Source organism: Chrysoperla carnea, chromosome 1, assembly GCF_905475395.1.
Source record: "Chrysoperla carnea chromosome 1, inChrCarn1.1, whole genome shotgun sequence".
NCBI classification, from domain to species: Eukaryota; Metazoa; Arthropoda; class Insecta; order Neuroptera; family Chrysopidae; genus Chrysoperla; species Chrysoperla carnea.
Window position 1 is genome coordinate 37,952,619 of NC_058337.1, and position 24,787 is coordinate 37,977,405.

At 29.5% G+C, this 24,787-nt stretch overlaps 3 protein-coding genes across 4 annotated transcripts; all 3 read right to left on the bottom strand.

The window, feature by feature from the left end:
- Nucleotides 1-73: 73 nt before the first annotated feature.
- LOC123305019 (protein AF-10-like) lies at nt 74-15,985 on the bottom strand. 2 transcript variants are annotated; one of them, XM_044886617.1, is made up of 14 exons: nt 15,828-15,985; nt 15,446-15,616; nt 14,862-14,941; nt 14,614-14,778; nt 14,333-14,530; nt 10,905-11,864; nt 8,381-8,916; nt 6,774-7,220; nt 6,094-6,265; nt 5,667-5,826; nt 4,555-4,734; nt 2,849-3,056; nt 2,527-2,704; nt 74-225 (listed from the first exon to the last, which is right to left on the bottom strand). In XM_044886617.1, the coding sequence occupies exons 2-14, from the start codon at nt 15,552-15,554 to the stop codon at nt 160-162; spliced, it is 3,459 nt and encodes a 1,152-aa protein (XP_044742552.1). In that variant the 5' UTR covers nt 15,555-15,616; nt 15,828-15,985; the 3' UTR covers nt 74-159. The 2 variants fall into 2 exon arrangements, with proteins under 2 accessions (XP_044742552.1, XP_044742551.1); XM_044886616.1 differs by having other exon boundaries at nt 75-225; nt 5,661-5,826; nt 6,082-6,265.
- Nucleotides 15,823-16,815, bottom strand: LOC123304495 (heat shock protein 27-like). The gene is made up of 2 exons (XM_044886367.1): nt 16,343-16,815; nt 15,823-15,907 (listed from the first exon to the last, which is right to left on the bottom strand). Exons 1-2 carry the CDS (start codon nt 16,813-16,815, stop codon nt 15,823-15,825), a joined length of 558 nt encoding a protein of 185 aa, XP_044742302.1.
- Nucleotides 16,816-17,464: 649 nt separating this feature from the next.
- On the bottom strand, nt 17,465-19,891 carry LOC123304970. Its single transcript, XM_044886541.1, has 4 exons — nt 19,813-19,891; nt 19,681-19,759; nt 19,095-19,295; nt 17,465-18,704 (listed from the first exon to the last, which is right to left on the bottom strand). The coding sequence occupies exons 1-4, from the start codon at nt 19,813-19,815 to the stop codon at nt 18,349-18,351; spliced, it is 639 nt and encodes a 212-aa protein (XP_044742476.1). The 5' UTR covers nt 19,816-19,891; the 3' UTR covers nt 17,465-18,348.
- Nucleotides 19,892-24,787: the final 4,896 nt, after the last annotated feature.

Sequence of the window (24,787 nt, forward strand, 5' to 3'; positions counted from 1 at the left end):
ATCAAGTCTCTGTACTTAAAATGAATTCTTATAATATAAACAGTAATATAATTACAAATTACATACATAATGTTTTTTTTAAATAAATCTTTCAGTCAATTATTTATTTATATTTAATAAAAAACCTATTGAAAAATTTCCATTTTTATACGACGCCTTTCAGCTTGGCTTTGAACTAGAGGTGCCCATTGAATGATGCAATTCATTTTCTCGACGAACATTTATCTAATTAAAATGATTGAAAAAAAATAATTAAATGAATATTTCAGTTTTAATGAAGGGCCTCTCAATTTAATTAGTAGTTAGGGAATGGTGGTAATAATTTTGTAATGGTTCGACAAAATGATGATAAAACTAAAGTTTGAAGTAAATTAACAAAATAGACAATTTCTGACGTCATAAATTTTTTTGCTGAATTTTAAAAATGGGTTTGATGCAAAAAAATATAGCCTGTATTTGCTGAGTGCAGAAATCGAATAAGCTACACCTCGCAGAAATAATTATAGCTACACACTATACCAATGGCATGAACATGACGTATAGACAAATTTTTAATATTTTTTTTTTATTTTACGATTAATAGTTTATTATTGATTTTATGAAAATAGCTTATTATTTTATTGGTAAGTGGCAAGTGCGAAAAAAAAAATTTTTTCAATATTAAATATATATAATTGTAATTATTAAGAGTGCAAAAAGAACAATAAAATATTTTAGTTTAAAATATTATGAGTTTCTATAATAATTTCACCTATATTTTTTAATAAATGGGGATTATTTTTTGTAGCGTGTAGTTATTTGCTACTAACGATACTAAACTGTTCACCCAACGAAGAATACATAATTCCGCGTGCCTATTAAATGAAACCGATAATTGTGAAAAAAGACACTAGATATTTACACTTTTCTTTGTTTCCATCTCTTTATTCTTGTACTATTTGAGATACATTTTTTTAAATTATTAGAATAATATGTAAAAAATTTTTTAAATTGTATTAAAATCAGCTTTTTTTGCAGCTTACTTCACCCCTACCCAATTTCATTAAGAAAAAAAAAATTGAAAATCCAACCATCTTAAAATCAACTTTTTCGTGACATTACCACACCAGCTAATATTGATAAAAAAAGTAAGGGATAGTTTTTTATCCATCAAACGAAATAATGAAAAAATTTCTTTGGTACATTCATGTCAGGTATCGATCGTCAGGAACATCTTTAAAAATGCAATAAAAATTTTCCTGAGCCTTTTATCCACGTCTACAAGAAATGGTTTACAAGAAAAAATGGTATCAATGTTGATGATCTAAATAAAAATTGGCTAATGGTTTATGTTTATGGTTTCGAATCAAAATCAGTAATTTTTTTTTGTCTATCTTTCATCAATTACCACCATACCCCTTACTGGTGGATGCAGGATTATAGGAAAATTGAAAATTCGTTGTATTTCGCCTGCTGATCCTCGGTTGTTATGAGAGATTCTTAAATTTGAATTTAGAAATTTTTGAAAACTTACCTTGTGAAAATTTAACCAGGATAGTAAATTTTGATGTATATGACGGAGGATAAAGTTGGATAGGAATTTTTTTAAGGTACGCAAAGCAAATTGGCCACTAAACGAATTCAAATATAATGATCAATTTGCTTGAATACTGAAAGTTACGAAAAGAAAAACCAAAAACAGAAAAAATAAATAAGAAAAACAAATAAAAAATAAAAACAAAATAATCTTATAGACAATATCGTCGAAAAAGGTGCTAGTTTTGCGTTAAATTTACTTCCAGAGAAATTTTAACCTTAGATAGGAGTTGTCCTCGAAATACTTTCCCTAAGTCTCTTTTTTCCTGTAATTCCATAAAGGCTATCTTAAATTTTAAGGCGAAGCCAATGATTTTTCGAGATTGAATTTACTTAAAATATGATAACGAAAACCTGTAAGGAACCTTATCAACAACAGCTTTTGTTTGATATTTTTGTCTTTTAATGTTCAAAAAGTCATGGAGATTCAAAAATTACTATTAGAAACGTTTTTCGATTTCTTCATAAAAACATTAAACTAAATAACTCGTTCACACAAATAACTAAGTTTTCTTTTGTATGGAAGTATTAACTTGCACAACGGAGAGACCTAGTTCGGAAACGTTTTCCAGTGATTTCGTCACTAGTTCTCTATAGATCCACTGCGTTCTAGAATTCCAGTTAGATAATTTAATGTGCTCTCTATTGATATGCTTAATAGTCCCGGTGTTTGTCAGCATTTAATGCCATTGATAAATAAACCTCTAGAAATTAGTGTGTAGGTTGAGAATTGTGACTATTACTTTTGCTATTCAATAGGGTACTTAGCAATATGAAGAATATTGTCAAACTTAGTGCGGCGCTCATCTATTAAGAATTTCGGGGGAGAAAATTTTGTTGAGTCAGCCCCCTCCTATCATAAAAATTTCAATGGACTTCAATTTAAGACAAACTCTTAAGTACCATATTACTGAATTAAGAAGGATCCACTTCTACAAAAAGATAGTTTACCTGTTGTTGATGCTGTGATTGTGATGTTACAACGGATGAAATTTGTCCTTGATGGTATGTATTATATGCTTGATTTCCTCGACTATTGTCAGGAACACTACTACTCCTAGATCCACGTAACACGCCATGTTGTTGTGCAGAACTAGAAGTCGGAATGTAACTAGACGATTGTGAATGTCTACATCATCAATTTACACAAAAACAAAAACAAAAAACAAAACGAAAAAATACAAAAAACTCAAACAAACATAAATAAAAATTAAATAAACAACAACACTAAAAATTATTGTTATTTGAATTTGAATATTTAAATAATACTGACCTTATCGTAGGACTGGGTTGAGATGAATTTGATGATCTATGCTGTTGTGATTGTGATTGTTGGGTATATCCTTGTGTTATGTGCTCTGAGGGTAGTCCATTCTCAACAATTGGTTGTTGCTGACCACTTGGATAATTTGTTGTAGCACTTGCAGATGAAGTTAGACGTGATCGTGATGACACATCATTTAATACCGATGGTATTGATGCTGTAAATTGGTTTATTCAAATTACCAATTAATTTTAGTCGCAGACTTATCTTATATATTTAAACGAGCAATTCTTGTATATATATATATATATATATATATCAACGATCTTGGAAATGGCTCCAACGATTTTCATGAAAATGAGTATGTAGGGGTTTTTTGGGGCGATAAGTCGATCTAGCTAGGTTTCATTTATCAGAAATGTCGTTTTATCCGTCTTTTCATGAAAAATTCATCAGACATCTATTGGTGTATAACGTAGTTAATGAAATACAATGCAAATTATAACATAACAAAAAGGAGGCGTTTGAGTAGTCTAAAGTGAAAAATATGATTCTTGCTGACATCTATTGGCGAATAACCGAGCGAAGCTCGGTCATCCAGATATTTTATATTAGACTACTAATGTAATTAGACTGAGAGTGAAAAGTTTAATAATTTTGCGAGCCTGAGTTAAATTTACAGTTTTCAAAACAATCATGATTTTGTCGCCCCACTGCCATGTATTTAAATAAAAGTATTTTAGAAATCATTTATGTTTTTGTTGACTAACTTGCACACAGTTTTGAACGTCAAAATCTTTAACATAATTGATGTTTATTTATGAAACAATGACGTAAATTATAAAGACATATTGTCCTGGTGTGAGTGTATTTTTTTCATTTCTCTTTAATTATTTTAGAAATAATCTACCAATGGAAAGCATAAAAGTAGATATCGTGAAGCTCTTAAAAATATTGAGCTAAGATTTACGAATGGCTATTGTACAAGTAAGATTAAGGGCCTGGAATACTATTCAGACCCCTCCTCAGGCCCCTACAAGGCAGAAGTGAGGAAATGAGACACTCTAATCCATCACTATTTTACTGTATGATCTACCTATCTAATTATTTAAATAAATTAGTAGATTTTATTTTAAAGTAAATAAAATTAAATACAACCGACATTTTATCATCTTTTATGACAAAAAATATTTTTATTAAATATAGTTCCAATTCGAAAAAGAAATTTGTAATTTTAACCAAATTAGATTATGTAAAGATTTCGTTGACTCCCGTATTCGTTGTGTGCGTAGTCATGGTAGGGACAATAAAATCGATGCCAGCGCTTCCAGTGAAAAATTTTGGCGATAAAGGAGGCTGGTATGACTAATTTGCAATTCTTTACATGTTAATGTTATAGAAAATGTCAAATTAAAAATTATTGAAGAACACTAATTAAACTTAATGCATTAAAAATTGTGAAAATAAGAAATCAAATTTCACAAATATTATTTTTCAAATGTAAATTATCATAATTATTTATTTAAATTTGTGAGACAATAATATTAAATTTTCAATGTAAGTCATAAATGCAATCCATACAATTATATATGCATCCATACAATTCTATAATTAAAGTAGTGTATCGTTACCACGGAAACGCCTCCAATAAAACTCACGCACGGTGCGAATATATACAGTTTTAAATAATTAACTGATTAGTGTATAAAACTAACCTGTGTGTTGAGTAGACGGTGTTGACGATGCTGTAATTTGTTGTTGTGAAGTTAAGGGTATTGCCAAACGTGCATTAACTGCTAGCAAATGGTCACGCCGTTGTAATAAACTAGATACATGTTCTTCAAGTCTTAAATTCTCTGCCCGCAGTTGGTGCAGACAGGATAACAATGATGCAACTGTATTTAATGACAGAGATAAACTATTAGCAATTATCCACCGTATTTATACAAACATAATTCAAATTTAATGACATATATACATAATAATAGATATTATCGCAAAGCAAAGGAAGGTAAAATGAAAAAAATAACGAAAATGTGTCATTAAAGATTTTATACATTGGGTATTATTCGAGAATAACAATCATAAACTTAACTTCCAAAAGCGACTATTCAGAATTTTATCAATAAATAAAAAATCACCAACAAAAATTTTTTAGTAGAGAAACTATAGTAAAGCTTGGGCATTCAAAAAGATCGGTGACATCATATATAATGTCCATCTTTAATGTATTGGTGATTTTCAAACTTTGTATATGGATACCCTTTTTGAGTATATTACACCCAATATATATGATGTCACAGATCTTTTTGAATGCCCTAGGATGAACTAGGATGACATATCCTAGTTCATGGTAAAAAATGAATGTGGCATTCTTAATTTTGTCTATTTTGTAGTAACGAAGAAAACAACTCCTGCCTTTGGTATCGATATGATAAACTTAAACCATAGAATGGCAGGTAAAAGCTTCAAATTTATGACTTTTACAATCAGTCTATGTGTTCAGCTTCATAATGCAAAAATGTGAACTATGAACATGCAAACTAGTGTTTAGTATCTTTATCTATACTCCATCGATTTAAAAAAAAAAAGTTTTTGTAGTGCTATTTTTAACTAAACGCCTTTAATTTTAAAAATAAGGTATCATTCGATTTCAAGTGATTCAAAAAACCTAAAACACTTTAATAAATATCATATCTAGCGAACAGAACTCTTAAAAGTTAAGAAAATTGTAATCCCATCTGTTACCGCCTTGTATAATAACAAAAATTATGAATATTTCACTATAACTAATGAATAGGCAAAGCAAAAACCATCATACACTCACTATCGAAGTGTTGCGCCTGCTCCATTAAAAACTGCGATCCTTGTTCCCATTGTCGTTCTAATAATTGATCAAGTGTTTGTGGTACAACGCCTGAAGCATTATTTCCACCTAACATTGAAAATGCACTCGAATTTGATTGATTTGAATTACCGCCTCGTGCCTAAAAATACATAAAAAACTACTAGTTAAAAAAATATTTTTAAAATTTTAAAGAAAATGATCCAATATTATGTTTATATTATACTTCTAACAATAGTTAATAAAATTAAACTTGTGTGAACTTGAACAAATAGAACTTAGGTCTTGGACCTTTCAGGAATCAAGGGGCAAATCAAAAATTGATTAATTAATATAATATAAAAAAAAATAGTACAAATAATATTATTTCAAATTTTTGTATATATATTTAACTTACAGAGGCTATAACTCGATTATGAAGTTGTGGTCCAATTAAACTATTTGCAGGTAATGCATCCGCTGAAAATATACTATGCGCTTCTAGTTCTGAATTTAAATGATCAGACATTTTTTGCGCCATATGTGAATTTGGATTCAATTGATTTCCTAACATATGTGGTGCATTGATTCCATTCTGAAATCTAATTATAAAATTTCATTAAAAAATTGTTATTTGCAATCGATGAAGAGTAGAGCGATTTGATCAATTCTCTTTTTTTTATAAGTTTAAAGTTAAAATTGATGTTAAGATTTAACCATCGATGTTTTACAATCACGTACACGCAAAACCTACAATAATTCGCGTCTTATTAACTAATAATTAGCTCTAGTTATGGACGACGCGTAAAAATAACAAGCAACTACGAGTACAAGATTACAAATTGAAACTATAAAATTACAAACAAAAAACGACCAAATTACATAATCAAAACTACATTAACATGCGAAAACGTTATTTAACATCGATGTGGAAAATATCTTAACATCAATTTTATGTTCGGCGATTATATCGAAGATAATCATTAAATTTAACTTAAAAAATAAAAATTCAGAAATATAATAAAAAATCAATAAATTGTACGATACATTTCTAAAAAAAGGATTATTTTTGATCGCATCGCCCATGAGAATAAAAAGATGAATATTTACATTTTAATATCTTTGGAATCATGACTAGAATCATGATTTAAATTCAAAACTGAATTGGATTGTGTTGGATTCTGTTGAGAAGATTTATTATTACGGCCTTTATTTCGTTTACCGGTTGATGAAACACTGGCTGCTGCCTCTGATCCCTCTGGTGAACTAGGTGGGGATTCTTTCATTGTTTTATTTTGTTGTGTTATACTACTAAAGGCACCTTGGATTGACGTAGACGACGCTGATGTAGGAGGTGGTGTTTGCTGTTGCTGTGATCGACTACTTCGTTTGTTTGCATTTATTGGAAGATTATTTGATACCGGTGTTTGGGGTGATGTTGTGGTAGCCGGTTGTGATTGTGAACCACCACCAGCAGAACCACGTTTTTTACCACGCCCACCGGCAACTGTTTTTTCGTTTTTATTGTCAATCGATTGTGATCTTAATTGAATAGTACTAAGTGACGAAAAATTAGAAAGGATATTTCATTAACCGTTTATTAAATTAAGGCAGAGTTCATTTCATTTTGACTACAGTTATACATAAATTGTTGTTTAGAGGTACTTTCAATTCATGTACACTCTAACCTATATCGCCCACGGATCCTTAACTATCTATCTATATCAAGTTTTATAAATCTATTCAAGCGAAAACCTTAAACATAAATTTTTATTAAAATACTACTATGAAATATAAACAATTAATTTATAACTTTTACACTTTCACACACAAAATTTAAGATGAAATTTCAGAAATAATAAAACTTTGATAAATATTATTAGGATTTTAGTAGTTGGCACGACTGGTTCTCAAGTGCGAATAGTAATAGTACATTTTTGTTCCTTGATGTTGTACCTACTGCATTTTTGTTTGGATCAAACTGCATAGGATTGACAAAAATAGAAGATAATGTTTATTCATTTTTTTATTACATTAATTTATTTTTTAGTTCGAAACAAAAACGAATGGTGAAAATCACGCTGACACATAATAAGTTATGAAAAGGCATGCATACACGTATATTTGTACACGTGAATTTAAAACTAAATATTCTGATAACATTTTAAATTTACTTAATTGAATCACGCATACTGTAGATTAGTCAGATTAGTGAAATCACTGATTGGGTGTTATGAATGGAATTTTCATGGCGACTCGCTAAGTTAGAAAATGTTTTTTTTTTTTTCGCCCAGTTTTACCCGAAACACAAGCTTATAAAGAAGGCCGAAAAACCACGTAAAATCAATCAAAATTATTCCGTTGCAACCATTTTGAGTTGATTAAGGTCACAACATAAAAATCATTAAAAATGTCGTATTTATTATTTATATTTTGTTTACTAAATTCTTACATACAATTTTTATTTACCGTCAGCCTCTCGATTATAATGGTTAACGTTTTTATTATGATACAAAAATATCGTTTTTAAAATTTAATATTTATCCGTCTTTCTATGTATTATAAACATGTATTTTAGTCATTAGCAATATGGAGTAGCTAAATATTTGTTAATAATCGCTTGTTTCGCAAATAACGTGAAACAGTAAAATCCAAAAGTTAGAGATTGTAGTCAAAAATAAATGAACCAATATTTTTGAATTTTTTTAAATACGTACCGTGCACGTTTTTCAGGTAACTCTTCTGGTGCTGTGTCCATTGAACTAGCTTGTTGTCTAGTCGTAATACTAGGTGGACTGTCACTTGTCACTTGCTTCTCATATGTAATTTTTAATGTTCCCGAATCAGAGCTGGAAAGATTACCATATGCTCCTAACGGTTCTAAACTAACCATTGGATTAATAATATTTCCATTACTCCCAATGATCACTTTCTCATTAGTCGTTTGATATATTGATGGTGAATGGGTTATTGTAGAGGATTGTGAATTCGTTAACACCGATGTTTGATTCTGATTTGATGTGGCAGCTGTACTGCTATTCGGTATTAATGTATTTGTTAATGGTACAGATACAACTAAACTATTATGCGGTGAACCAACTGTTTTTGGTGATTGTGTCGGTGGTAATATAACATTTGCGGAATTATTTGATTGTGGTCGTGTATCACTTGATGATATCAGCGGTGAGCCAGCAGATGTAACCGTTAATGGTGATCCTGTTTTCGGTGAAGATCCCGAATGTTCAATTTTTATCTATAATATTTAAAAAATTAAATTATGACTGTGCTTTTTTTAATGATTATATTGCCAGGATTTGAAAAACTGTAGTAAATTTATACCAACAGTGTTCCATGTAATAACAAATTTAATACAGATACGTAGATATGGACTGCCAGCTCGTAACCGAAAACAAAATTAATTGTTTACAGTCTGCCAATGATAGAGGAACGTATATATATATATATATTGGTTTATTGAACGGTCTTGCCTTTTATTCAAATGAATTATATTATAAAAATATATATTCTCTCTTTTTACAATCTGCCATTCATTTGAATAAAAGGCAAGACCGTTTAATAAACCAAAAATTTATTGTCAGACAGTTTTCTCCTATACAAACTTTAACATAACAACATTTTTACTAATATTAGTTAGTCTGCCAATAAATTTATTGTGTATTGAACCGTCTTATCTTTTATTAAAATGAATGGAGGACTGTAAAAAGTTTTTATCTTTGTTTTACAAACAAATGCTAACTTTTAACTATGCATTAATTCATTATACATGTTATTTTGTACATTTTTCTGTTGCTTGTAGCTATACGAACTCTTATCATTGGCAGACTGTAAAAACAATGTTTTTCTGCCACGAGCTGACTGAATTTTTGGATACAATAACTTTAATCCGAGCATTCCAGCAATCTAGCGATCTATTAAAAACCAGCAGTTGTCGGATTAGGGGACTTATACACTACATATATACCATTATTTTCAATATGTTTAAAATTTTTGGGTTTTTATTACAAAATATTTCTGGTAATTGTCTTGATAAAATATTTTTTGAGCTTTTATTTATTAAGATATTCGGAGACAAATCGGTATATAAAAATGATACATGAAAGCCCAATATTTTAATAGCAGTTTAAACTAACAAACAGTTGTATGTAAAAAAGAAAATTATTATAATACACAAGTTGACACAGTTAAAACTGCTACTAAAATACTTGGCCTTCTGCTCATTTTTGCATAGAGAAGCTTAATACATTAACTATACTACCAAAAACCGTAATATACTTTTAAAAATTTGCACGAAAGTTTTGGAACCGTTACAATACAGAATTATATTTAACAATAAAATCAGTTATAAGTGACCAAATGTTAGATAGAATATTCACTAAGTCACTGTGTACAAAATTGTCCCAAAATGATATGAGCAATATAACAGTGATGTAAAGAAAATTAATAGTATTATCTGTAAAAACGGAGGCGTGACTATTCGTTGGGTTCGCATAATTATAATATTAATTATGTATTTAGTATATATTAATTTATGTCGTTATATCAAGCAAATCTAAAGCTGTTTTTAATATTTTTTCGAAATTTAAAGTAATTAGGTAAAGATAAAGTATAGCTAAAGTGAATAATTTAAAAGGTAATTGTATTTGCTTTTACACTACGATGTATTGACTCTGTGAAATAAGTCTGATATACCCCATAAATTCGTAAATTGTATGTTAGTAATTAATAATTAGGTTTTAGTTAATAAGTGCTGCATTATTAAACGCCTGCAACCACTTAACGCATGATTTTGTTAATTAATTAAATTAATTTAATAGAGCTTTGGTTAATAGCTACTACTACTACTACTAGCCATTTTCGCACCAAGTTTTAATTATTAAGTTTTCTTTAATACGATAGAATAGTTTAAGAATTTTAATAAGAAACATATAATTCATCTTTTTTGCAACTTATACTAAAACACCAGTGCGTGGAAAAAGTTCTTGTTCTCGTAAAAGCTAGTTAACTGCATTAAGGGCAATTACAACCAAGCCCACTAGAATAAAAATTATAATGTAGAATTTTAAGTTTCGAATATTTTTAAAAGTGGTTTTACAAAGCGCGGCCAAAATCTGAATTACAGAGAAACAAAAATGCAAGATAAAATCATTTCCGACAGAAAGACGAAAAAATAGATAAAATCAAACAAAAACTTGTAAGAAACAAATAAATAGAGAGATTTACCTTTTTAATTTTATCGCCAACCTCTGTACTAGATCGAGTTTCAAATGACCCTGTATTCGTTGTACTTTTACTACCAATAACTGACACCGAAGAATTAGTTGTAGATTGTGACGGTTGTGTCGCGGTATTAACAACAACAGTACTATTCAATGGCGTTACAATCGTTGACACACTTGACGTTGATTTTTCATCAATCGGTGGAACAAGATTTGAATTTGGCGTTGGTGTTCGTGATCCACCAGCTTTACGTTTCTTGGCTGCAGCACCTTTTAAATGATTTGAAGATGTTGAATCTTTCTCATTGTCATTGGCATTAGTATCATGAACTGATGATAGTGTTGAATTTACGTATTTCTCTGTGGAGTTCAGAGAAACTGATGAAGATGTAATCGATATATGATTTTTGTCACTAGATTTATTATCGTTAGTTAAATTCAAATTTTGTGTGGATGAAGATGAAGTTATATTAGATGTGTCTGTTGTAGTGGCAACAATGTCTCCCACACTTTTACTTTTAACACTACTCTGCACATTTAGTGAATTTTTATTTTTTGTTTCAATATTAGAAGCAACACTTAATGTATTATTAGTTTTATTGTTTGATGAAGAATGGACACTACTACTTTTTGTTTGATGATTTGATTGTGATGCTGATGATTGATTATTGCTATTATTGTTTGATGTGGATGAAGATGAAGATGATGTTGTTGACGAACCAGTATTATTACTGTTGCCGCCTTTATTCATACTTGATGAATTAGAATTTTTTGATGAAGATGTTGATTTACCAGAATTTGAACTACTTTTACGTTTACCGCTACTTGTTGCCAAATTTTGATTTGATTTTGTTGTTGATGTACTCATGTCTCCGTCTTTCTCTGGTGATGAATCTGATGAGTGACTATCTACAGCAGGTACGGGTTTATATGGTGGTATTGTTTTTACATTACCGCTTTTTTTCTGAAGATAAAATATATTCGACTTTAATACAAATTTCATTTTGGTACAAATTTTTAGAAATCATTTATTAAAAAAAAAATCTGTAGACCACATAAAAATCGATCAAGTACAAGTCGAACTTGCGCATCAAAGATTCCGTACCACAGCGTAATAAATTTGTGTAATGTATTTACTAAAACCAATAAAATAAGTACATAGTACAAAGTTATTAATGATAGTTTTTATTGATTAACACACTTTTGAAACCATGTGACTTCGTTATGGCAAGCCTGGAATATTTGTTTACCATCGAAATTATCGAAAATGCCAAATTTCTATTCACAGGGGCTTAAAAGTTTTTATTGCCTCACAATTTTTAAAAATTGATAAATATCCGTAATTTCTGTTCTAAAGTTATTTGGTCCGTCATTATACAAAACAGATTGCCCATCGTTCTAAATATTATAAATTGTTATTTTCAAAATGTCAAACGTCGAACAATGTTTTGAAAAATAACGGAACAAATCATATGAATATATTTTAAAATTGGGGATAATTAACAATTTCCAGTCCCGACTATCACTAATACGTACTATGGTCTATGCTTTTTTCATTAAGTTTAAATTTAAACTTTCGAATGTAATCAAATCAAGTTTGATCCTTACGGATATAACTGTTTTTACAATAAACACAAAAATATTTGAATAAACGATATTTTTTTTTTTAATTATTTGTTAAGATATTCGCTTTAATGGCACATATTCTGTTTGAATGCCGGTTCAAAAGATACAGTTACTTAGAGAGGCCGCACACTATAAGAATTTTCTAAACGATTTTTTTGTAAGAATGCCCGACATCACTACTAGCGTATATTTTATGAGCGTATATAAAGCATACTAATTTTGTTTAAGATATTCTGATGATGCGTAATAGACATCGGTGGGGAATTGTGTGTGTGTTAATTCTGTAATTCTCAAAATATAAAAAAAAAAAAAAAAAAAACAACAACAAAAAAAAAAAAACTTTAAAACAACTTTATATAGAAAATCGTGTTTGAGTATCTACAATTAAAGCAAATAAAAGAAATGGATTGATTCCAATTGATCGTTTATTAATTTTATTGGTTTCCAAAATTTCATATCACTTGTATCCCATTTTTGCTAAATATAAAAAGGTAATAAAACACTCATGAGTGAAGAGGAGGTTCATCATAATACAGATTTGATCCCTATGGTACAGTTAACGAAGTTTCAAATGCGGTACCAACATGTAGTTGATATTTTTCATGACAGCATTCTGGTGCATGTTGCGTAAACAAGTTGCAGTGGTGTAGCTGCTGTACCCAGTACCAACAACGCATCTACTTTTTATACATTCCCGTAAAATTCGTCATTTTTAAGATACCAACGATTTAAATATGAAAAATGACCGAAATAAACGATTTAAAAAATCTTTCCAACTTCTACTAAAGCTGTTTTCAAAATTAAAATAAAAAATTTGCAATTAAAAATTGCATTAAATTTTTGTAATTCTTTCTATATACATAAAGAATAAAAGAATAAAGAAATCACATTTTCATTGTGTTATTCAAAATAAGACGGAATTGTTTTAATCAGAAATAAGAATTAAAATACAAAATAAACAAATATTTCAATCAAAACAACAACAGAAAAGCAGCATAAGGGCTTTGATTTTCCGATTTCAAAGTAGACTACAAGAATACATGTCCAAGGTGATGCGTAAGTAAGTATATGTGTTATCAAACCAACAAACAAAATGAAAATATATATTCAATTTTTCACCAAGGTAATTTAAATATTTGATTTAATGTTCAAGAGCAATTAAAATCACAAAACACTGTTTATGAGGTCGATTATTAAGTTATTTTTTATTTTACGGTTTTATATGAATACCAATCCATATTAAAAAAAGGTAACAATCACGATATTTCAAGTTTTAGTCAACGTTCTTAATAAGAAATATAAGCATCGTCATATTTAGATTGTTGACATATTACAAAAATGAGTTTTGTATTTTTTGTATAATTATAAAGGCTTTCGCTTTTGTTAAGTTTGTAGATTAAACTTCATTTTGTCTCCACCATTAATTATATTATAAGCAGAGCTATTAAATCAATTTAAGAATGAAGCTGTGAGAATAAGCTATTTTAAATATTGGTTAATTAAGCAATTAAAATAAAACAGCTTAACATATTTAGAAAATAGTTGAAATAATCTGCTTTATTTATATGGAAAAACACTTTCGATTCAACTTTCTGAACTTATGATTTCTGGTAGTCTCCTTGGTGAAAAAAATTTTCCTAGTCACCAGGGCCTTAACATTTTGATTTTGAGATATAGGGCGGCAAAATCTGACAAAAAGACAATTATACTCGCCTTTGGGAGGTATATCTGGTGATTTTTTTCGATTGAAGACCTGATTCTATATAACAATTACTAAAGATAAAATATTGAATTTTAAAATCTTACCAATTTACTATAATGGTGTTGACAATATCCACAATATTTGACGTTATCCAAATAATTTCCAGCTTCCTCACACAAAAGACCCAATCCTTGGGCACAAGTTACATGAAATTGTTGCTTACAACCAGATTTATTACACTGCATACAAGCACCAAATGTAGCTCGGGAACCTTTGCCCATTTCTTCACATATATAACATAACTGGAACAAAAACAAATAAATGAAAAATTTTTGAACTCATCCAAATTTAAACAAAGAAAAATCGAAAACAAATTTTTACTAACTTTATTAAATCGTTCTGCTGGAATAAGCTGCAAAATAATTGGTTCCATCGTCGTAACATTTCCAAATCGAACCTCTGGTATGTACAAAGCACATACAACATGTGCCCAGCCTGCATTGTCAGTACGTTTTAATGCACCGTCTTTACTAGGACACAATTCACAACGCTGAAACAGTTTTATAATAATTATAAAAAATATAGAATAAACAATAATGATCATTATGAATTTGAAAATAATAATAAACTTACTACTCTTGCTGAACGCTCTTGACTTTCACATTTTCGACAATACCAAGGGCCTGTAGGTACAGTTACAATACCATAACAAGCTGAAAATATAAATTTTTTGGTGATCGATTATTTAATTAAATAAATAATAATTTCTAAATTTGGTGTTCATATACTCCAGGAAAATTTGAGCGCTGATTTGTACAAAATTATTCTAGCTATAATCAAATAATATCAATTTCTACATTAATACTACGTGCGGTATGGCTATCTACGACTTTGTTATCTGGCAAGATACCTCAACAACTAAAGAGATATATAAAAAAAATTTCTTTGGCAAGATTTTTATTATTGTATCTTTTTGAATAGAATATTCATTATCAAAATAAAATGTGTTAGTAATATTCATACTGGAATGGGAAGAATTATTATTCGTAGATCAGTTTCTGGAAAAATATCTTTGAATATATCATAAACCATATTTCGAATATGGCAAAAAAAATATATCTCGCAACCCTGATATGACATACATAGCAATTCAAATTGAGCGCTTCAAGATCTTTGAGAACAATAATTATTACAAAGCAAAAGAACGCATAATTTACCTTGATGAACTGCAACAGTGCAACCTTGTCCATCACAATACACTAACGGATTCTCCGGCCAACCTCGCTCATCGGAACAAACACAACACCCTCCTACCATTTCCTTCATAATGCTCTCCCCAGCTTATTTGCTACATTAGCGAACTTTTCAAATCCTTTGAAAAAGGATTCCTACATAATACAAAATTCATGTTTAAATTATTTTTAATTTAAAATAAAATAATATGTTTGAAATTAATTCTATGTGATTATAAAATGTACCTATGTACAATTGAGACCCACGTGTATTACGCATTTCGAAAAACGTTGCATGGGATATCAATGTACTTCATTATTAAAAAAAAAAAAAATATAAGTAATAATTTGGCACTAAAATCTTAACCTTTAATTGTATCTGTTGGTTGAAAGAACACTTTTGAATTAAGGAATGTTTCATTATCACGCTTTATATTTATTGTTTGACTACAAATACATTGTAGTTTTTTAACATTTTGTTCAAAAATACTTTATTTTTGTTTTTGACAAATGAATTGTTTGGAAACAACGCGTATCAAACTATACTATCTAAAAATCTACACATAAAAATCGTATGTTTATTTATGTAAATGAATTTAATTAATCATTTTTATCAGTTTTATTCAAAACACTAATTGTTTATGTTCTAATTTATTTGTGACAATTTGTATAACAATTCTCACAATTTGTATTATAAACACTTCAGCTTTAAGAAGCCATTTTATTTTAATAATATACAATGCGCATGATCCGTGAACAGTAAAATGTTTTTTGTACAAAATTAAAAAACGGTGGGTTGTTTGAATTTAAAAAAATCTTTATTTATATAAAATACTTCACAAATAAAATATATTCGCCTATATTTTTGTATCATCACAATACCTATGCTTTCTTTGTATACGTATGGTTCGGTCTTCTTGTCTTGTTGTATCAATTTTTGGCATTTCAATTGTTAATTTACCATCTGATGTCATATATGATTTAGCATTATCAAAATCGTATCCTTCCGAAAAATGGTACCTTCGTAAAAAATGCTGTACGTTAGTATTTAGTGGACCATTTTCATGTCTTCCTTCAATTGTTATAATATTGTCATACATCCGTATACTTAATTCTTCTGGTAAATAATTTTTAATATCTATATTAATTCGAAAATTTTCTGTTGTGGTCTTCAAATACGATGCAACGTATGGTCCAAAATCTATATTTTGTATTTGATCAGTTTGTTCTGGTGACGTTTCTTTAACGTAATTTGTGTTTGACAATCTAACAATTGGTTTCCAAATGTTTGAATTTCGAACAAAAAATTCTGGAATTATATTCTTTATCACGGTTTGGAAATACATTGAAGACATTACGTTATTCAATATTATATATACGTTCAATTTGGATACAAATAAATGAAACATATCTGATCGAAAAATTGGCCCCAAATGATTAACTACAGCATTATTACAAGATATATAAATTTCCAAATTTATTTTTACCAAATTGCCATAAATTTTTAAATTTGACCTACTAGATTAACATTTTAATGTTAATAATTTAAAAAAATATTAGAAAACAATTTATCTGAAAAAATTTGGCGGGAATTTATAAATGAAAAATTTAGCATAAAATTTCAAAAATTTTATTAATATTATAAGAGATTTAACAACAAATAAATAATTTTAATATCAAAAACGTAAAAAATCGATTAAAAAACGACGACGACCTAATACTCATGTGGATTACAACACTGAAATAAACCCACAGATTCTACAGATTTATAATTACCTTGAAACTTTAGAAGAATTTAAAAATTCTTACAAAACTTATAGTTAGAGAGATGTCCATGTGATTTACTGATGGTCATGGTAACTGTCTGCTGAACCTTAAATATGATAGTAGGTAATGCCCCACATCGCCCTGTAAAGTTCCGCGAATTTCTACGTCCGATATTCCCACCCAGGTGGGGTTTGAAAAACTGTCACTAATTGATAGTTCTGGAAACTGTCTACTTGTTTGATAATTCATTAGATGTGATTTTGAACAGTCATCCTGTAAAGTTTGGGCACAACAAGTGGTCCCAATCCGGAGCTGTGCCGAAAAACCGAAACTGTCACCAAGTGGTGGTTCTGGAAACGGTCTGCTTGTTTGATAGTTCATTTGATGTGATCTTGAACAGTCATCTTGCAAAGTTTGATCCCAGCAAGTGGTACCAATCCAGAGTTATGCAATTTCTAGCACCACCACATAGTGACACTTTTTAAACCCCCTCCTGGGGGGAATATTCGACGTAGAAATTCACGCTTCTTTACAGGGCGACTTGGGGCATTACCTACTTGGGACCACTTGCTGGACTCAAACTTTGCAGAATGACTTTTAAGAATCACATCTAATTAATTATCAAACAAGCAGACAATTTCTAGCACCACCACATAGTGACAGCTTTTTAAACCCCCTCCTGGGGGGAATATTCGACGTAGAAATTCGCGGTTCCTTACAGGGCGACTTGGGGCATTACCCACTATCATATTTAAAGCTCAGCAGACAGTAACCACGACCATCAGTAAATCATATGAACAGCTCTGTAACTATTATATATGGCATATAATTTTAAAAAAGTCAATTTTTTCAATTTCAATTTTCTTTTAGGCTTACGGTTAGTCTAAAAAAAAGGTATAAGTAAGTACTCAGCATGTTTTACTCTTAATTGATTCGATGGATATGACAGTTGATTTATCCAGCTAACAGAGGAAAACCTGGTTATAAAAAAATTAAATAGTTCAAAAACGAAAAAATTGACTTAGTATATTTAAAAAGCTTTAGTTGCTAAGGGTAAATGCATTGCTCCACATAATGCAAAATTTGCTACCCGGATGATGGTTTTTGTAGTGTTAACAATTTTATTCGGACTTTTTATTATCAGCTGTAATCTGTTCATGTTTTACATCTAGAACGCTTGATGTATTGTCTGTAGAACTAACATCTTTGTCCTGTATATGTTTTTTCTGTAAATTTCTTAAAATATTATCCGTTTTACTTTTGTCGTTGGATTGCTCGTTCTTTTCATATAAAATTTTTTGAATATTATCAACATTGTTAAGGTCTGTTACATTTGCTTCTAAGGAATAAAAATGGGTGTGAAAGTAAAGAGTTCCATAATAAAATAATGCCCCCGTGACTGCAATAACACCTACAATTATCCATATAGATGCAATACATCCGATAAGAATTACTGTCCCAATTGTAATAATTGTTCCTAAAATAACATTAATTTTGTTAAGATATTTCTGTTTACTGGCTATTGTTCAATCGTTATCGGATGAATTTTCGAAAACTGGACCCTCTCGATTGGTTTCAAATTTTTACCATTCTATCTATCATATATTAGGTGCGAAAACAACAATTTGTAAGAAAATCTTTTAAAGTATGAAGTACTTAATCAACATTCAGTACAACATAATGTCTGGAGAAAATTTTAAGCTAACCGGAGAGCCAATAAAAATTTTTGTACATTCTCTTCCAGCTTGACCTAGCGAATAATTCAAATTAGATTTCGCCATCTAGTATATAATAGTACATGTGGTAAAAAATTGAAACCTATCGGAGGTCTTCGATTTTCGAAAGTTTATTTTTTATGTTTCTATACCTTCGATTAAAACTATACCGGTTAATGCAATCGTAGACGTAATTAATACCAAAAACACAAACGTTGAAACGAAAATAACCGTTAATGATGTGGTTATAATTAAGGCAACTGCTAACCATGGTCTTTGTGAAATTTTGTCTAAATATTTATTTAAATTAATTCTTTTGTAAAGTTTTTCCGCTCTTCTCATATAAAATGAAACTAAAAATTAATTATTAATTGTGATATTTCATGATCAACACAATTGAAGACCTCACAGCAACAACAAGATGATAGAACTTTTTAGAGAGCAAAAAGTAATAATTATAATTTTTTGTATATATTTCCATGACGAATTAGCCATGAAAATGTTAAAGCGCACAGGAAAATATGCACTAGAAATTTTTTTTTCGACTTTTTTTTTGTCCAATCATTTTTCTCTTATAATAAAATTTTAAATCATCCCTGAACTTTGGCTATCGTAGCCATTAGCAATCGGATCCCTTAAAACATTTTAAAAAAAATAATAATTACTAAAAATACATATAGATAGGTACTACGTTTTTGCTGCAAGGTCTTCGAATGGTATAAAAATAATTTAACTAACCGTTAAGTGATATATATCGAAAAAGTATTTGTATAGTATTATTAAAATTTTGATTTATGCCATTGTTGGGATTTTCCGCCTAAAAAAAAATACAATTCAGTAAAATGTAATTTTCTAAATTTTCTTTCTTACCATTTTGAATTGAATTTTACTGAATAACTAATTATTTGACTTTGGACACTGATTTTTTTTAAACAATGTTTTGTTATTACGTTTTTATTAAAAAGTAAGGTTAAGTGAAAATTGTAAACAAAGCCATGATTTTCTTTTTTCTTATAACTTACATAATTTAAAATAATAGAAAACAAGTAAGAAATAACAGGATTTATTTCATAATACAATAGATGATAATCAATTTATTATAAATACAGTTTGTAACTAAAAAGAAAAAATATTTAAATTTTTGTTTCATTAATTTTTAAAGCTAGGTACGTAATAAGTTTTGCAAACTGTGTGAACATAAAAACACCAATTGGAAATCTCTTATAGGAATCCACAGTTGGTATTAAAATAGTAAAATAATTTAAATGTTATCTTTTTGTTATTAAAATAAATAACATTATAACACCAAATAGAAAAACATTTGTGACACGTTGCCAACTTACAGGACGTTCATTTAAATTGCCATCCTGTTCTTGGGACGGCGAAATCATTTGAGGAACACGTGGCATATGAGGCATATGATGATGATGATGATGATGATGATCGTTATAATTTTCCTTATCTGAACGTGGAGTACAATTTTTACAAGTGCAATCTTTCTCGCGTTGGTCCGGTGTTAATAGGAAATATTTTATCCGATCGCGTAGCGGCAAATTAGGGCATTGTTGTGCAGCCATACAAATCACATTTCTCATATTCTTACGTTGATTTTTATGTTTCTAGAACAAAATAGAATAAATGGTTGATTCGAAATTGTGTAGTAAAGCGGAAAAATCAAGTAAATTACAGTTGCAAACAGCGTCTTCCAAGAGCTTCATTCATCTCGCGTGCTAAGTTTTTGGGGTTGACATGTAAAATTTTTTATAATAAAAAAAACTGTAATTTTCCGTTTACTTATTACACCCATTATCTTATCTACTAACAAAAGCTCAACCTTGGTCAATTTCAACATTTTATAATTATTTTTGCATTGTCCAACACATGCGGGAAGACGATATTCGTAATTGTAATTTAATGGAAGACGATAATTTTCCGTTTACTTATTACGCTAACTATCTATTGACAAAGGCCCAATCTTGTCAATTTAAAAAAAAAATTTTTTTTTGCAATGTCTAAAACCTGGGAAGACTTGATGATCTTGGAAGACGGTGTTCGCAAATGTAATTTAATAGAAAACGATAATTTTCCGTTTACTTATACTATTACGCTAACTATCTACTAACAATGGCTCAATCTTGGTCAAGTTGTATAATAATAAAACATTTTTCGAATGGAAATTTTACCCATTTTCTCAGTTCTCTGACTTTAATTAATCGTTAAAAATCAGTTTCGTCTTTGGTAAAAATGCATATAAAAAATTTTTTTGTGACGTTTCGGGCCCCGCAGCCGGACTTTACAACGAATACGACTTGGAAGACCAATTATGGAAGACTAATGGCTTATTCATGCATGGGATCAGCACTATCGATAAAATGTGTTCTCAACCTTGCTCAAATTGTGTGAAAATTTGTCACCTGCAGCTCCCCTACCAAGTTGATTTATTATTATATACCTTTTGATATTTCTTTCTATCATCCGTGACCTGCCAATAAATAGAAATAATTTAATAAAAACCAGAACGCTAACACACTTTTTTAATTATATTACCCAGTTTTGTTTAGCCATTAAACAAAAATTTTAAAAAGTAAAAACTATAAACTTTTATAAGTCATATTTTCCAAAAAGGTTTTTAAATCGAAAGTAATTTTCACAACATGATTTTTTTGACCATATCCATGGAAACTTCAAATAAATGCATACAGGGGCGGATTGATCATAAGGAAGTTTGAGACAATTCTCTATGACACGATTAAACAAAATTTAACTTTTAATAACGGAAATTCGAACTATGCATAATACTCATAAAATTATTTCCCAAAAAATAACAAAAAATTTGGCAGCCAAATTTGTTTGGATAAATATTTTCAGGCTCATGTTACAAGGGGAGGGAGGCAATATAAAAATAAAAAGCTAAACGCAAGGGATTAGTATATTCTCCTCAGACGAATCAGAGTCTGCAGTACAGAGAGGGGGTATAGTTTCGTGATTAACACACTTACGAAACTTCACGAAGGGCTTCATTTCAGTGTAACCTACAACATTTACATTTACGAAAACTGTGAAATTGGGGCGTTTTTAATATGGGGAACACGGGAAACATGTCAATTAAACGACGTATTGAAAAAATTTAAACAACCGTTTGCTTTTTTCTTGAATGCAAGATATATGAATATAATAAGAGAGATTAATAGTGGCCTACAAAAATTTTGGGACGTTTGGTGTGACCTCCACCCCCAACATGTCGGGAAAACGGGGGTATGAAAATTTATGAACAACCGGCTAATTTTTACACAATTGTTTAATAAATATAAGTAAAATTAAATGTACATACTGGCCAACATATTTTATGAGCCGTTTTCTCAGACCTACGCCTTAAGCATGCCAGTTTAACGACTATATGTTTTATTATGCTAACGCCCCAATTTCCAAAGTTTTCGTAAATAGAAATAGTGTAGGTTACACTGAAATGAAGCCACTCACGAAGTTTCGTGAAGGTGTTACGTCACGAAATCATATCCCCCTCTGACTAAGAAGTTCTCGAGATACCAGCTTCACTGATCTCCATTTGAAACTCCGAGAGATAAAGGCATAATATCTTAAAATATATCGTCTTACGACCAAATGAACGTGATTTTCGTATTTCTTATAAATATTATCGAAGATCATAAATATGAGAACTCTAGGATATTTCGAAAAAAATCTCGATTTTCGAAATTAATTTCGTATTTCTTATTTCAACTTTCTCCATTTGTGGCACCCTGTATTCGCTGTCAAAAATAGCTGAATGTTAATATTTTTGCAAGCGGAGCTTTTTATAATTAATCAATTTTTTTCGTAAACCTTATTATAAAAAAGTCTTAAAAATTGATTCTTGATCAGAAAAACTTATAGATTTATATTCTGGATCTTGCCAGAAACTCTATTGTAGTAAACCCTAAGCTCTATGGGTACGAGAGAATAACAGTTTAATGTTTCAAAAAACTCCAAAAAGGCCATTTTAAAAGCTAAAAAACGGGGCAGAAGATTAGATTTTTCAGCTTATCAAAATTGCATAATAACGTTTGAGCATCCTTTAATAAAGTTCTGAAGAGTAATACAGGCTACTTCATTTTAGAGGCTCATTTTTCAATTCTTAAAAAGATGTTTAGTTCCCATTATTAACAATCAGTAAGACAGAGATACTAAATATTTCAGTCTTACACACTGTTATTAATAAGAATTATAACATCTTTAAAGTCTCTCTTCAGAACTCCATAAATGATGTTCAAACATTATTTTAGAATTTAGATAAGCTCAAAAATGTAATTTTAAGCCTCATTTTTCAGCTTTTAAAATGGCCTTTTTGGAGTTTTTCCAAACATTAAACTGTTAACATCTCGAAAACAGAGAACTTTTCGAAAAAATGACAAAGAGCCTTTTTGATGTTAAATGACCTAAAGAACCTAGAGTAATTTTTACTTGATTAAAAAAAAATGTCATTTAACTGTTTCTGTGGAGGGGGAGGGAGTATGCAAAAATTTGACCAATAGGGTTTCTGGCAAGACCCACAATCATAGATAATAAATATTTATATATTATACTATTGGTTGTTTATGGCCACAATTTCATATACTCATATTTTGCACACTCAACCCCATCCTGCATCCGCTATAATTTGGAGAATTGGGTGTTTTTTTTCCGTTAATTATTCGTGAAACTTTTAATTCTACCCCTAACTATTAAAAAAAGACGGTGTTCAATTGTTTTTTTGGTCAGTATACTTTTTAGTCAACAAAATATTTGTTTCATTTTTTTTATTAACCAAAAAGTAAGTACCTAATAATTACTAAGGGCGAAACAAACAATCTTCGATTATCTATTTAAGATCTGCCACAGTGAAAATATGTGCTAAAATAATTTTTCATTCAGATTTCCTCTTATAAAATTTCAAACTATTTCTGGACTTTGGATATCATAGTCGCTATGTGAAATATGTGACCCATAATATACTGAAGACGCAACAAGTTATTGTTCCGACTTTCGTTTACTGCTTTTGAAGGAATATTATTATAAAATCACTGAAATCTCTATCTCTATATATTATAAATGCGAAAGTAAGCATGTTTGTTTGTTTGTTTGTTTGTTTGTTTTAAAATTAATTTTATTTGACATTACCATAAATTTCAGATATCTGTAAAAGTAGTCATTTGACATTACCATAAATTACAGATTTCTGTAAAAATAGTCAATATAAAATATTTCACGGCCATCTTTTCTGATATACTCATTTAATAATTACTATTATACATTTAAAAAAAAGAAAACCATACATATATTTTTCCAGTGTAAAACAATCCTTTACCATTATTTGGAGTGTTATAGAAAGGGGATAAGCGAGAGCAATCTTTATCAATATTTACTTTTAAACCCAGCGAAGCGGGTGGTTATCACTCTAGCACGTGAATGTATCCATTGTAAGCAATCGGGTCGCTTTATGACTATTGAATTCAGAATTTTTCAATTTTACTATTTGGAGAATTTACCGTTATTTTTCGAAAAATATTTGTGAAACTTAATTTCGCCCCCAATTATTAAAAAAAGAGGGTGATCAAATAACTTTATATTAAAACTTAGCGACCCACTTTTGGAATTTGTATGTGGATATACAAATAGCTTTTGTATATTGAAAATCTTTCGGTTATTATTCGTATCTAATTTTTTTTTCAAAAGAAGTTCATAAATCTAGATCGATGATTTTAGTTAATCGGTGAATATTTTTTGATGTGTTTATTATAGAATATTGAATATTCTCATGGTCACATTCTCTAAATATTTTTTTACTTCATGCAAATTACGTTAATGATTT

Excerpts from the sequence above, each read along its gene's own strand:
- LOC123305019 (XM_044886616.1), bottom strand. The coding sequence starts at position 15,554 with ATGAAGGAAATGGTAGGAGGGTGTTGTGTTTGTTCCGATGAGCGAGGT. Across the intron at positions 14,779-14,861 it reads AAGAGCGTTCAGCAAGAGTA|CGTTGTGAATTGTGTCCTAG; the intron begins GTAAGTTTATTA and ends AAACTGTTTCAG. Across the intron at positions 3,057-4,554 it reads ACCGTCTACTCAACACACAG|CATCAATACCATCGGTATTA; the intron begins GTTAGTTTTATA and ends ACCAATTTACAG.
- LOC123304495 (XM_044886367.1), bottom strand. The coding sequence starts at position 16,815 with ATGTCTTCAATGTATTTCCAAACCGTGATAAAGAATATAATTCCAGAA. Across the intron at positions 15,908-16,342 it reads CGTATACAAAGAAAGCATAG|TCAAACAATAAATATAAAGC; the intron begins GTATTGTGATGA and ends ATGTATTTGTAG.
- LOC123304970 (XM_044886541.1), bottom strand. Across the intron at positions 19,296-19,680 it reads TCGATATATATCACTTAACG|TTTCATTTTATATGAGAAGA; the intron begins GTTAGTTAAATT and ends ATTAATTTTTAG. Across the intron at positions 18,705-19,094 it reads CGGTATAGTTTTAATCGAAG|GAACAATTATTACAATTGGG; the intron begins GTATAGAAACAT and ends ATGTTATTTTAG.